The following is a 14,924-nucleotide window of genomic DNA, read 5'->3' as shown; positions in this document are numbered from 1 at the left end:
GGGGGGCTTCGCCCACGTAACTCGACGAGAGCGGGCTACCCAACTGTCATGATTTCGGCCCCTTTTTCAGAGTTTTTGCCCGTTGTTTTCCCTGTTTTCTGTGTGTTTTGCATGGTTGTCGTACGGATATCAATTATGCGAGTTGTAGTGACGTAACTGCCAGCAAGACTCGAAACCCCTTTTTTTGTGTTTTTGCCCATCGTTTTCCGTGTTTTGTCTATGCTTTGCAGGGATTTCGCTTGCTTTGCAAGCGATTACAATAGGGTCTTCGCCGACCTCTGGTCTCAGACCCTAATAATAATTTCGACCAGACTGGATCAGACAGCACTCCTAAGATTCTCTGACAAGAGCTGACTGTTGTAGTCAATAACAAGCTTTAATGATTAGTACCCTCAGTGCAAGGAAGGACATATCATCTTGGTCAGCTAGAGAGTCTTCATCAAGGATTTCTCCAGAGCAGTCATTTAAAAGTGTTTCAAAAAACTTTGACACCTCTGTGACCACTGGAGAAACGTCTGCTATGTGGAACCTGTGGGCCAGAGACAAAGAAAATATGCTCTGGGTGGATGAAGATTATTTTAAACAGTTATATTTGAAAATGTGTTTCACTAGTGGTCTCCTGTAATATTTACAAAGATGGCCAAAATACAACATGTGTTTCTTGCGCTGCTTAAATTACATCTTAAGGTATTATGCATTTTGAATGTATACAACTAAATACAAAGCAATTTATTAAAAAGGAGTGTGTAGGTTTTTAAGGCAGAGAAAAATATGATTTTTTCTTACTTCTTGACTGTGTTGGCTAGAGCATACATGATTGCTCTGCTCTGTTTATACTGAGCCATGCTGAGCATATCCCAGACACGTGTGGCATCAGGGTGGGGCTGCAGACTCAGCCCATAGGCCAGGGCATCCACCCCTGGGGACAACCCATCATTGGTCCTGATAGCCTGCAGCATGGCGCTGCTACATTCGCTGGTTCCACACTGTAACAGTGCCTGCCAAGTGAGCCAGCCTGACATATCCAACATCTCAGTGAGCGCCTGGCTCAGAGTCTCATTCCTCAGGACGCGCAGGCTAGACACAAACTTATGGAAGAGGCTGGCTCTCTTCATACCCTGGTCTGTCCCTGCCAGTTCCTGGAGGGTGCTCAGAACAGTGTCCTTTGTCTGGACTGGAGCTTTATCCTCAGGATTTTCAAAGTGTAGTGGCTTCCTCTGGCTAAGGTTAACCTCTGTTAAAAAACAGATTTTGCATAAATTTTGCATTTCCCACAAAGCAATGTAAACTGAAAGGACACGGGTCAGGCACAGAACACATGCTAACTTATTACTAACCAAACACTTTGTTGCTGATCCTTTTAGAGCTTTTAAAGATTACATCCTGGGTCACCACAGAGGATATTCCATTATCCCTGCAAGGCAAATTACAAAGTGATGCATAACATTGCACTATATACACACACATATCTGCGGAAGATAACTTACTCATGTGAAAATGGCAGGTAGACGTGTTTTTCTGTACACATGGCGGCCGTGATGTGCTTTCCCTTGTTTTCAAATTTGTAGTTGCAGTCTTGAGTGCTTGTAATGAGCTTGGACATGGGGCGATGCTTGAAATACAAATCCGTAATGTTTTTTGTTTTAATGTTTATGTATCAAATCACAATACAGTTTTGACTTGAGAAGAATTCATGTAATTTTTGTCAGCAACTTCTGCACCAAAATGTCCTATTAATTGGAACAAGAGAAGAAGGTATTTAAATGATGTAAATGGCATTGTGTACAAAGGGACTTCATATAGATAGAATGTGCTTGTGTTCTTATTTCACTGATGCAGATGCCAAATTCCATACCAGTGTATCTATTCTAGTTCACCTGCAGTGTAATAGTTGAATAAAGCTGCCTCAATGAGCTCATAGTGCAGAAAAGAAAAGAAAACATTCAAAACAACTTACTAATAATTAAATCAAACATATTAAAATACACAAATTAACAGACAAACAACCATATTGAAATCTGCAAAACAACACAAATAATGATGTGGAAAAAACTTAAACAAACTGTGGTAAAGATTGTTTCCACAGCTGGACTTAAAGAAAATGAACCACAGCCTCATATACAGCCGCGGAAAAAATTAAGAGACCAGTTCAGCATTAAAATTGTTTCTTGTTTTATTTTTTATAGACATGTGTTTGAGTTCAATTATTATTATTTTCTTTAATTGTATTGTATAAACTGACATTTTTTTCTCAGCGTTGGAATTCAACAGACACTGGAATGGCTGCCAAACATGTAGAGATAAAGATTTAAGAAAAATGTGGAGTGGTCTCTTAATTTTTTCCGGGGCTGTATGATCTATGATGAGCCAGCTTCAATATTCCTTTCCTCTTATGGGTTAGCAACAATTATTGTTTGGAGAAATTTACATTTTCATAATTTCATCTGGTTGTCTGACAATGGTTTTCACCTGCTTTCCCCTCTCCTCATGATTTTCAACTGGCTTAATACAGTAAGATTGTGTTTGTAGAACTCATCTCCATGCAATCCCTGACAAAACAATGGTATTACAGACAGTATATATTCTATAGGGGCATGTACTAATATGTCACCAGTTTTTGCAGCAGCGCCAATGGGCTGTTGATGAGTTCCCTGCTGTAGAACTGGTCACACTGGGATAGATCTCTGGACAGTGTCACATCTGTGGCAAAATCCCTCCCGGCATTGACCAGGTAGTCTGTTAAGCATTGGCCATGCACTGTGTTCTGACACAAACAAAGAAAAAACAGCAAAATCAAAGATTTTATCTCACAGATAGTAGCTTACTGTATATGCACAGGAGACACCGCTTGAAAGAAATATATTCATGTATATATTTAATTTACCAAAGTTAGATCGTTATTTTATGGGTAACATGAGCCAGTGGGTAAGTTAACCCACCCCCTTTATCTAGGGAACTGTGCACATTTGTTGTCGTGTGACCATAAATTCAGTAAGCACCCATTATTTTTATTTGGATGTGATGGAGAGTAGCACATGGTTAAACAAATCACGGTAAATTATTTATTTAACAATAAACCAGCTAGTGGTCCAACTTAACCCCCCATGAGGCACTGAAGTTAAGTTAAGTCTCTGTAGTATAAAATGGTATTTCAATGTAGTTTTACACAACTGATTTGTTTTTTATGTTTTAAATATTGTAGAAACAACAACATTCTTGTGCCAAACAACTGGAGAGAGAAGGGTTTGAGCAGGTAGGGTCTGCAAGAGATCACATGATCCAGTAGGTCAGCTAAGGTTCACTGGTCTTGAGTAGCTTAATGCAATATTTTGATAGAATCAATTCTATACCTTTAGGTCTGGATTGGATCAATAATTTTAAGGCATGCTACCATATTTCCTGCCGACTGCCAGAAGCAACATCTTTAGGAAGGGCTCCAGCCTTCAAATGAACTACATTGATAGACAGATGAGAGAATAACTACAATCGATAACAATAATGATTATCGACGACAAGCCCGTTTAAATCAGTGAAGTTTTTTGACTTATGCTCTGGTTTAAACTTGAAAAATCAATTGGTCAATTTACCCCAAGATGGCTCAATTTTCCCCTTGACGCGGATTAACTGACCCTTTAGAAGGGGCAAGTTAAAGTTAAGCCACAAGACCACTTTTTTTTCAAAAGTTATATTTTCATGGTCCTGTGGTGGATGCATTATTTTAATTTTGATTGACAGAAGACATTCTGAACCAAGGTTGTTATTATTTTTCCTTGCCAACATAAGTACGAATTGGCATCTTACCCCACTCTCCCCTACTGTAGGCATGTTTGCTGCTACTATGACACAAATTACCATTGAATACAATATAACATGTCTTCATTTACATACTAATGAAATAGTCAATACTTTTCCAGTACATTTTTATAGAAGTGTGTGTTGGTGAGAAAATACCAACCATGAAGCTTTTTGTTTCATCCTCCATGACAGGCACCATGAGTGCTGAAACAATTCCTCTCTTAATGTTGAGGATGTTGACTGGCTCATCTGTCTCTGGGTAGAGCTGGACAATGGTGACTTCCTCCACGGTGAATTTCAAGGGGTTTCTAGATGAAAAATACACAGAGCAATTCAGCCTCTACAATCAGCATAGGCTCACACTATGTTAGAAGGATGTGATCCAATATAGGCACTCTAGAACCTCTGACCAGACTTATTGTGCTTGAGCCAATCCATCAATGCAAATGGTTGAGGACCAACTTACAGTCTGTCCTCTGAACACTTAATCACAAAAACTGTCCCATAGTACAGAGCCAGCGAAAGGATAAAGAGACTCAGATCACACGTGCTAAGCTAACCACAGTACCACTCCTGCTTATATGCACATCAAACAAGTTGTTTTAATTATTGGCGCAGTTGCCAATAAGTTGGTACCTGTCGATATCTATATGGTTAACATGAGTTTGTTTTCCAGATGCTAGTTTTGTTTACACATTCAGAGTCCCATATGCAAACTAACATTTTTGTTAAAAAAGACAAATACACAGATAGGCAAACCGTGTGTGTGTGTCTGTGTAAGGAAGGCCATCCTACATATATGGACTGAAAAAAGAGTTATAAATAGTGGAATGAAAGAAGTTTGAGTATGGATATAGCATATTGCTTGCTGTGAGATAATTGAGAAGATTGGGCTGCTGAGGCTCAGCAGGTAGAGCAGTTGTCCACTCTCCCTGATGAAAAGTTTGTGCCTTAAAGGCAGTCCTTTGCAATTAAAAATGGAAACCACTCTCATATCTGTTTAGTCAAGGCTTTCTATGGAATAAAGGTATATCAGGTGCCATCCATTTGAGCTTATCCAAAAATTGTAGGGTAGGGCATTTGGAATAAATCTACACAGTGGTTAAAACTGCAAAAGCTCTGTAACCACTGGCAATTCACTTTATAAGAGTTTTAAATAATTTTAATGGCAAGCACATGCTATGATTTTTGTTACGTGCATGCTTAAAAGGCAAGTCCAACACAGACTTGCAACTGTTCCCCTACCTGACACCATTTCAGTGCTATGCTAAATTAGGACAAGCTAGCATTGATTTGGGTTTTGATTAGGAGCAAAGAAAACTTGCATTTTTAACACCAATAAATCAGTCTTGTTGAGTCTGTGATCACCATAGAAATCCTAACCTGATGAAATCATCTTTGAGGCATTGTAACACAATAATATGTTATGTACAGTAAGTGAAATTAGAGGTTCTCATTATCATCTTCTTCAAAAGCATGTTAAAGTTAGGACTTATTTGATGACATCACAAATTAAAGAATACTTGATAAATGTTATGTAATATAATGTGAAGAATATCTAATGTAATGGAAGTCTTTCGTCCTTTTCTTCTGGTACGATAGCAGCACTGACAGATGTGCCTTTAACTCTACTGAAGTGCCTTTTGGCAGGGGTCAGAATTTTTACCTTCTAAAAAGCATTATTGCATTTAAAAAAACAATTCCATCCATGTCCCTTCTTGGGCTCCGCATATGTATCTGTTCCTCGAAAGAGTGTTTTTTTTACTCACTTTTCCATGGCGGCCTGGAAGGCCTCAAAGCCATGGGCCTGGCTGTAGACCGGCTGGCCCTTGAGGTCCATGGTTGACACCTCACTTAGAGTGCAGTCCCTGGTGTGCATTACAAATTTGCATGTCTGTGGAACTTCGATCTCTACCTAAAGATATGTATATGCAGAGACAGGGTCAATGGAAAGACAGGGAGGGAGTTCAGATAAGAATCGTTGGTTATCAAATGAACTAACTAAGTGGGACACATAAACAGGCATGTACCTGACAAGAGACTTTTGGGCCGTTCTTTAAGTTGGCAGTTCCCACCATACCATTTCTGCTCTCTGTGGTGTACTCGTACAAATATTTCTTAAAGGTCCTGAATCTGGATGCCACTGTAAGTAAAAAATGGATATTTGTCCCTTGCCTTATACCTGCCTTTAAAAATGAGGTATAGTATTAGTATTTTTGTATCTGAATCCATTTATTTAGGAAGGAACAATTCACATTAATACACATCAGCACTTGAGTCCATCCTGTCAATATGCCAGAATATCCATAGAGGCAATTTTTCATCAGGAGTCCCTGGGCGGTTGACAGCATTAAAAAAAAACATCCAAGAGAACATCAGCACAGAAATAACACATGAGCCCAATGGAAGCACATAAACACAGGTAAAAGCACATGAGCATGATTGCAGCACATTTAAAGCACATACGCCGAGTTAAAAGCCCTAATATACAATCCCATTAAAACCATCCAACATAAAAACACATACATAAAGAAGCAAGGTATGTGGATGATAATATGACCCTTACTCCAGTTTATGACAGCAAGTTTGATTTTCCAATTCCCACTGTTTTACATATTTATAGAAAGAGTTAAAAGAAAGTCTGTGGGTACGGAAAAGCCAACAGGAAAAGGCTGATTGCCCAAAGCTACTCTTTCTATGAGGTATTTTATAACTCCCCTGGTAGTAGCTCTGGTAGATGAGTTTAATTCTTTTTTATGAAATGAATTACCAAGAAAAATGTTATATACAAGTAAGATGTCTACATCTTTATCATGCAATTCTATCATGTTTTCCTATCCTAAATAGACATATTTAGTAAAGATTTTACAATGATTAAATTATACTAACTTTTTGGAGAATATGAGTTTTTTCAGAGCCTGCTTAGAAAATCTTTCCACAGATTTTATTTTGGTACTACTTGTCTGTGTCCAGCTGGTGAGACAATAGTTTATGTGTGAGACAATCTTTGCATTGAAGTTTAATTTTGAGGCTTCTGTAGTTAAACTGTACCTGAAGTGACAAACATTTGCCAGATTAAATTTTATCTGGTTCACAACTTTTTTTTGATCTGCATTTTAAATATACGTTTTGAATCAATAACCATACCTAAATATTTAAACTCATTGACTACTGATATATTTATCCTGCTACTATAACTTTGGGGTCTAGATGTCTTTTTGCATTCACATTAAAGAAAACATTCCGACGGTTTTGCTGACATTGAGGTGCAAGTGTGAGTTTGTTAACCAGTATTGACCATTGCACTGATAGTAATTCTGCAGCCTCCTTCTTTCTTTTCACATCAGCTCTATGCTGACTGCAGTGTCAGCATAGAGCTGACAGGATACGGTAGGTCAGTAAACTTCAGGAAGGTCATTTACACAAACTGAATAACAGGGGACCAAGAATTTAACCTTGAAGTAAACCAGCATTATTTTGAACCATTTGCGAGTTGTAATGTCTAAACGCACAATTGTTTACTGTCTATAAGATATGATTTTAACCACTTTATTACATTCTGTGAAAAAATGCAACTTTAAAAACTTAGTAATTGAAACCCAATGGTTGCATGCAAAGCCTTTTTTTAGGTCATGGAAGACAGCCTTTACTACACCTCTGGTCCAGTTTAGACTTAAAATTGTCCAAAAGAAAAAAGTTAGCCGTTTCAGTGGAATGCTATTTTTGTAAACCAAGAGCGCTGTGTCAGTGCTTCATTATCAAATCCTTTCAACTTACTTATTGAGAGAATACCCAAATCAATGAAACTCCGTACCATGTTTTCACTGCAACTTTGTACCAAGGCAGATTCTCACATAGGTATGTTCAAGGATTGTTGCCATAGTTACGGTTGACAGCTCTGATCTGTATGAAGTGATGCGGGTAGCGGAGGTAAGATACACACAGACAAAACGTTCAGGAAATTGTTAATACAGCAAAAATCAAAGTTTAAAAACTAAGTTTTAGTGCCTTAAGAGGGCTTAAGACATGGCCCTGCTCCTCCATGAGTCAACTTCGTTTGAACAATGTGGGTGTCTGCCACATACACCAAGATAAACTTGATCAAGTTGACAGAAAAGATTTACCGGCTCGTTATCTCTGCAAATCACAACAGAAGGCATGTTTTTGGGGCTTTCATTTAGTCTAAAGCAGTCTTTCCTAAAGTTAGGGACAAAATGGGTTGTGTACCTGTTTTGTAAGAGTAAAGTACATAACAATTCTATGATATAAAAAAATAGATTATTTTTGAAATTTTCTTTTTACAGTTAAATAAATACATTTCATATACATTTTAGAATCATGTTTTGTTGTGTTCTTTATTAGTATTTTTTAAATTTTGATGTTATGGAAATTCATGATGTATTTTTGTAAGTTTGGGTCCTGGGGAGACACCAAATTTCTCTTTTGGGTCTAACGCTGAAAGAATTTGGGAACATCTGATCTAATCTGATTGATCATTCGATAACATTAAATAATTATATTTAACAGGAATTGCAACTGCATGCAATAGATGCTTAACTTTAAATAAATGAGACAGCTCTGAATTAATAATCTAATATACTTCTTTACTACTGGAGGAAATTACAAAATGTACCCATCATTTTCCTCACGCTAGTATAGCCACATAAAAGTGTCAAACCACCTGTTAAAATGCACCATAATACAGGAAATTACATTTATTTTCTCTCTGTCTGCTGGAGTCTGTCACTTCTCTACAAGAGTGGGAGCATCAATTGTGAGAGGAGTGATATAGTAATTTGATCCAGTGAAATTCGAAGTCATTGTTTTTTTTTATATCAATATAATAGGTATTAAATGCTGTTGATACTTTACTTGAGTCAGTAGTCACATTTCCTCCATATTTACTTCTATTGTTTCATTATTGCCATTAGATTTTCCTTTTTACTTCTTTAGATTATGTCAGTTTTCTTTGGAAATTCCTTTTGCTTCCATATAACATTAAACATATGTAGAGAATCCTTAAAAACACAGGAGCAAGAGTCCATCAGCTTCCTTGTGCTATCTCAGGAACAGGTCATGAGCTCAGCACACCCACCATCGATCTGTTAGCAGGTCAGTGTGTCTGTTCGTAACAACATCCACTCACCCCACCTCCTATCTAACCCTATCTACCCAATGCACATACACATTTCTCCAGGTACACACACTGTTAACCCCCGGGACAAAGTACAGTGTTGTGGATCCATCAATATGGGGCTCTATCATCTTCTTAAAATCTCCAATATAGGTTTAATTTTTTCCCATTTCAAAATATCACAGAATAGTTATGTAAACAACCACATTACAAATTCTTTAAAAAGGGTTTTATGGTTTTCACAATGAGCAATGCACATTTAATTAGAATATAACTGATAAGTTTATAGAAACTTACACAGACAAGTTGAAGTTGGTTCGTTGTTGTCATTGCCTTCCTCTGGAAAACAAAACCAAATTAGTGACTGGTTGTATAAATAATTAATGAAGGCGTTTCTTTTAGAATTATAAATTAATACACTGGTTGTGAATTGAATAAAAGCTGTACATTTTGCACCCATGGTGACAAGAAAACAAACTAGGGAATATGGAAAGGAGGTTATTACATACTTAAATACTAAGCATTCATTAATCCATTTTTTAAATAACAATCAATGACTGCTGACAGCCGGGTAATACATGTGCAGTATTTACTGCTGTTATTTCTGTTGTCCCACTGCCATTGAATACTTTAAAATATTTATTACTAAAGCATATTTGAATATAGGTACATGGTAACTGTGTTGTTTAACCAAGGACTAATAACGTTGTGGTTATTGTAAGGATAATAATAACATAATGTGGTTTAAAAAATGAGACCATAATATTTGTATTTCAAAATTAAATTGATACCATACTTATAATCAATTATTTTGATTTAAAATGCATTTCTACTTACGACCCAGAGTGTAGCTGCTAAGAAGCAGTAACAGAAACAGCTTGCTGTAACCCATCATGGGCTGAAAAGGTGCTTTCCTCTGTGTTCTTTAGCCCTTTAGTCTTCACTAATGCATCTTCACATTTACCCAGATCCTTTATTACATTCCTTTCTTCCCTTCCTTTCAATAAGCCAACCCTTCTGACTACCAGAGTCACACCAACAGCAGCACAGCCTGGCTGATCGTTTCAAAGTACAAACTCTGACAAACAGTGAAGGTTGAGTATGTAACAGTTTCTCAATACTTCAGTTTTAGTGGGTCGACATTCAGGTGCTATGATCCGCTGCAGTTGGTCAGCATGGTGAAAGCGTAGATCTCAACGTGCACCAGATTTGTGCATTTAACTTGATTTTCCTGCAAATGTTTATTTTGCAATACAAACTGCAGTAAAGTAATATTGCAACATCCATTTTTAATATAGTATAAACATAATTTGTACATTGGCATGATTGTAGCACAAACTGGAGCAGAAAGCCGTTCAATTAATGATTATAATGAATTATTATAATTCCAATATTTTATAAAAATTGATGATAGATGTGACACCACTGGTGCAATTCCATGGCACGTGCTGAGGAACAACACTCAGGGACTTTATTCTTTCAAAGCGAGACATTTAATTTGCAGTTCCACAAGCGGTGGTACAGATGCAGCTTTATTTTTACGTGCTTAAGTCCAATGTTGTAAATGTATACGTGCCTATTGTCACTACGGCTGTGCCAAGAGTAAAAAGTAACTTTTTAGCTATGTACAGTTACCCAAATTCAGTGGGGAGGGGGAGGCCACTAGTGGTCATCAGTACTGATGACCACTAGTGGCCATACACATTTAGGGCGTCAGTCCGGCTCTAGATGTCTACTCTTGTGCCCAGTTTTTAGGGCACTGAGGCAAGCTGCGTCTTACATTTCCAAGCGACCATCTCTACTTCTTTAGGGGGTAGATTTTTAAAGTTATATTACAATATTGTCCGTGGGACCACAGTGTTTTCCCTAAAAAAAAACTGTGTTTCTGTGTCTGCTTTAATCCGTTCTGTGTTTGTATTTTGCGTTTGGGGGTGTGTCCCGGATAGTGACACTTGAGACAAGAGAGTGGAGGACATTAATGATCTATTACATTTTAACAGCTGTGCTCAAAACATGGATATGGGTGACACACCGGACAGATCTTAAAGTGAGGGTTAGATAGACACGCACTGAAATAATAGTGCATGGATGGCAGCTCCGTCCCGGTGATGTGTTGTGCTTTTCACCACCCTCTGTAGAGTCTTCAGAGACTGGAAAGCCTAAGAAGGTAGCAAATTCAGGTAGATTAGGTATGCTTATACTTTATATGGCTTACTCTCATAATATCATGATATATGACAGAAAACCCATTTTGGTTGTTTGAGCGCTCTTTATTTCTTGTTAATAACCTTTGAAACAAGGGGAAATAGCCAAATATGCAATATGGCAGAACAAGGTTCATTAGTACAACATTATTTTGCAAATTATTTTTTTTGTGGCTCAAATCCAGTCTGAGAGAATCAAAGGCTGCATGTAAAGACTTATGACTCCAAGCAGGTCATCAAACAGGATGTCACTGTCATCAACCTCAAGACTCATTACGTCATTCTGTTGGGCCTTAAAGTAAGTGAACTCTTCCCCCCACCAGGGGTTTGGGTTGTCCTTGCGAAATGACGTTTCACCCAGAGTGGCAGATCCACAAAAAATCTTGACATAGCCATTCATAGTTCCGGGAATGCCGGAATGAATATTGCTGGCCCGGAGGTTAAGCAGCTTGAGCTGGGCTTCAGCCACTTTCAGACTGCACAGGACCAATAGGAGGAGTGGAAAACAGGAGGCCATGGCTGCAGAAGGCCATGGAAGATAAACATTTTAGTCTGGAAACATGGGTTGACAATGCAATGTATAAGCCATTGTGAGGTTTTATGACACACTTTTAAATCACAATGCTGTTTTAAGAAGTAAGCTGGTAATAAGAACTGATGGTTTGACTGGTGTGGCAGTGGGGTGTGGTTAGGGCGCCGGCTGCTGGAGTGGTAGGGGTGGCTCAGCAGGAGGCCAGACAGCTGATCGGAATCAGGTAATGAGGCACGGATTAAAATCATGGTCGTAACCTGGTTCTGATCTCTCTTGCAGTACACTTGGTCCTGAGTGAGGAATGTCTCCCCTTCCACGCAGTGCTCGAATTACGTGGGAGCCAGAGGGAGCCGAGCTCCCATAGAGTGATGACTGGCTCCCATGAAAGCAACAAAGTCAAATTTTTGAGGGGGTCTCTCATATCTGAAGGTGTCTGCCATATATTGCATTGTAATTTAATCGTAAACAACACTCATTATCCATCCCTTTGCGGTCTCCAACCATTAAAGACGTTACATTAAAATAGGCTAATACCGGACGTGCTTATACGCTCAAGAGCGCAGCATACTGCACTTCACCACCACACCACTAGGCTACGTGAGCAAACTCGATAAGATCGATTTGACAGCACTCGCAAGTCCGAAGAAGTCACATAAAAATGTGCTTTTGAGGTAAAGACCAACAACACATCTTAAATTTAAATGTAATTGCCAGTTATGCCGCCGAAAAAAAGGCCACCTGCACCGAATTCATATTCGGCCCTGACCAGTTTCGGTTTTACCACTAAAAAAACAAAAATAGTTGCAGATTTAGAATCAGAAAATGGCCTAGCAACAGCTAGTTCTAGCCAGGCGCCTAACTCTACTGAGCCAGAGGACGTTGTGGCTACAACCAGTCATCATGATGTTTTAGCTGGGACACTTACCAATGACGATGAGGACGTTGAGGAGGAATTGGACGGAGAAGAGGCTGCGGAGACGGGGTCGGGGTCCGGGACCGATATGGAACTGAAGCACCTGCGCCACCTGCCTCAGAACTGGGGGCTCACACAGTGGCGATCGTGGAAGGAGAGAAATCCATGGTTGTGTACAAGTGAGAGTGGCCTTGGGTGCGCTCCCTGCCAGGCAGCAAAAACTCTCTTGCTCAAAGGAAAAAAGACTGGGGTGCACCTTTCGGATGCATGGGTTAATGGGACCGTCAGTAGCTCATTGCAAAAGCAATTACGTAAGAAGATTTACCTGCACCGGGACAGCCTTGCTCATAAAAGAGCAGTGGAGATAGCAGAATTAAAACAAAAAGATGTTCTGCCCACCAAAGTTGTAGAGCTGAGTTTGGCTGCCATCGACGTTACATCAAGCTCATTTAGGGCGGCGTACACTATAGCCAAAGAGAGATTGCCATACACCAAAATGACGCCGATCATGACAGTTAATGAGCTTAATGGTGCAACAGTGGGCCCTGCACACCACTCCGATCACTCCTGTGCTGCTATTGTGAAACATATAGCAGATGAAATGAAAAGAAGACTTGTTTCCCATGTCTTGAAACTCGACTCACGTATCAGCATAACGTTGGATGAAAGCACTGTGCATGGACGCTCCTATATGATTATCTACATGAGGTGCGATGTAACAGGTAATGGAGACGTAGAGAACGTGTTTTTGGACATTGTTGAGTTGGAAAAAGGAGATGCAGGATTTCTTGACAATGCGTTAAAAGACAGTCTTCAAAATGTGGGGATAGAGGCAGAATTTCTTAAGAGGAACTTCATCAGCATAGCCACAGACGGAGCCGCTGTCCTTACCGGTAGGCATACAGGACTCATTGAAAGACTTAAACAAGACTTCCCTCGACTGCAGGATGTACATTGCCTGGCACACCGATTAGAACTAGCTGTTAATGATTCTTTGAAGGCTGTGGCTGGGTGCAACCATTTTGACATTTTTATTTCAAAGCTTCATAGTCTGTATCACCAATCCACCAAAAACGCACGGGAGCTTGAAAATGCTGCTAGGGAACTAAACATGCAGATTTTAAAAATAGGCAAAGTCTTCACAATCAGGTGGGTGGCAAGCAGTTTCCGGACAGTTAAAGCTGTGGTGAAAGATTTTCCTGTTTTGGCACAGCACTTTACAATGGCCAGCGAAGATGCCTCGCGCAACGGTGTGGAGAGGGCGAAGTATGGTGGCCTACTCAAGCATCTGACATCTACTGGCTTCCTCTCTGATTTGGCAGTGATGAAAGATGTGCTTCGTGAACTGCAGGGGCTCTCATTGAGACTACAGAGAAGGGACACGTCTCTGGTGGATGGCAGCAGACAAATCCATCAAACCATCGAGATACTGTCTGCTATGAAAGAAGATGCCGGTAAAACGGAATCCAAGATTCGCGCAGGCATAGCAAGTGGTCGGTTCAAAGGCGTTGTGCTTAGGGAAACGCAGCCTAAGATTAATAAACCCCAGTTTTATCAGTCCATCCTTGATAATCTCAGATCACGTCTTCCTGACAGTGAACTTATTGCCATGCTCAAGCCTCTAGATCAGCACTTTTGGCCTGCAGAGAGGTCAGACCTAATGCTATTTGGAGAGCGCGAAGTGGGGAGATTCGCAAAACTCCTCTGTGAATCTTCTACCGAGGCTATCGAGGAATTCCGAGATTGGAAGCTTCAAGGTTCTCAGGGGAATACTCTTAAGAAACTTATCGTCGCATGCCGCACTATACTCCCGACCTCAGCGGAGTGTGAGAGGGGTTTCTCGGCTTGCAATGACACAGACGATAAAACTAGGAACGAACTGCGTGCAGCGAGCCTCACTGCCCTGCTATTCATTGACTTGAATGGACCTCCTATTGAGAAATTCAACCCCGTGCCGTTTGTCCACTCATGGATTAAGAGTGGCCACCGGACATCAGCATCATGGATTCCTGGGCGCAGGCCCCAGCCAGCTGAGAGCAGGGCAGTTTGGTCTCTTTTGTCTCCGTAAAGCCCAACAAACATGATCAGAGCATCGAACTGAATTGTTACATGATGGGTGAGTTTTGTCTATATATGCGTTCATTGGGTTACATTATTTGACAAGTCCTGAGAATGTCATGTTTGCTGTTGAACTTGTGCTTTCTTCTATGTTGTTTGACAAAGCCATAGGCTACATAATGCATAACAGTTCACAGTCTAGCCTGTCCCTAAACTGAAATTCAAAAGAATATGTTTAATCTATTTCCGTAAAGCCCAACACGGTCAAACATGATCAGAGCATCGAAC

At 39.7% G+C, this 14,924-nt stretch overlaps 1 protein-coding gene across 2 annotated transcripts in view; it reads right to left on the bottom strand.

The window, feature by feature from the left end:
• The window catches only part of apoba (apolipoprotein Ba), a 44,013-nt gene extending 34,009 nt beyond the window's left edge, over positions 1 to 10,004 (bottom strand). For both annotated transcript variants that reach the window (XM_063908918.1, XM_063908919.1), the window contains exons 1-10: positions 9,767 to 10,004; positions 9,227 to 9,268; positions 5,826 to 5,938; positions 5,565 to 5,710; positions 3,956 to 4,103; positions 2,612 to 2,764; positions 1,488 to 1,612; positions 1,338 to 1,414; positions 787 to 1,234; positions 391 to 529 (exon numbers count right to left, since the gene is read on the bottom strand). In XM_063908918.1, the coding sequence (XP_063764988.1) occupies positions 391 to 529; positions 787 to 1,234; positions 1,338 to 1,414; positions 1,488 to 1,612; positions 2,612 to 2,764; positions 3,956 to 4,103; positions 5,565 to 5,710; positions 5,826 to 5,938; positions 9,227 to 9,268; positions 9,767 to 9,824 (1,449 nt within the window). In that variant the 5' untranslated portion in view covers positions 9,825 to 10,004. The remainder of the gene's footprint in view (positions 1 to 390; positions 530 to 786; positions 1,235 to 1,337; positions 1,415 to 1,487; positions 1,613 to 2,611; positions 2,765 to 3,955; positions 4,104 to 5,564; positions 5,711 to 5,825; positions 5,939 to 9,226; positions 9,269 to 9,766) is intronic.
• Between the last annotated feature and the right edge of the window lie 4,920 nt (positions 10,005 to 14,924).

Source organism: Eleginops maclovinus, chromosome 19 (genome assembly GCF_036324505.1).
Source record: "Eleginops maclovinus isolate JMC-PN-2008 ecotype Puerto Natales chromosome 19, JC_Emac_rtc_rv5, whole genome shotgun sequence".
Classification (NCBI taxonomy): Eukaryota; Metazoa; Chordata; class Actinopteri; order Perciformes; family Eleginopidae; genus Eleginops; species Eleginops maclovinus.
The sequence above is the reverse complement of the archived record's forward strand: the minus strand, read 5'-3'. Positions and strand labels throughout refer to the sequence as shown.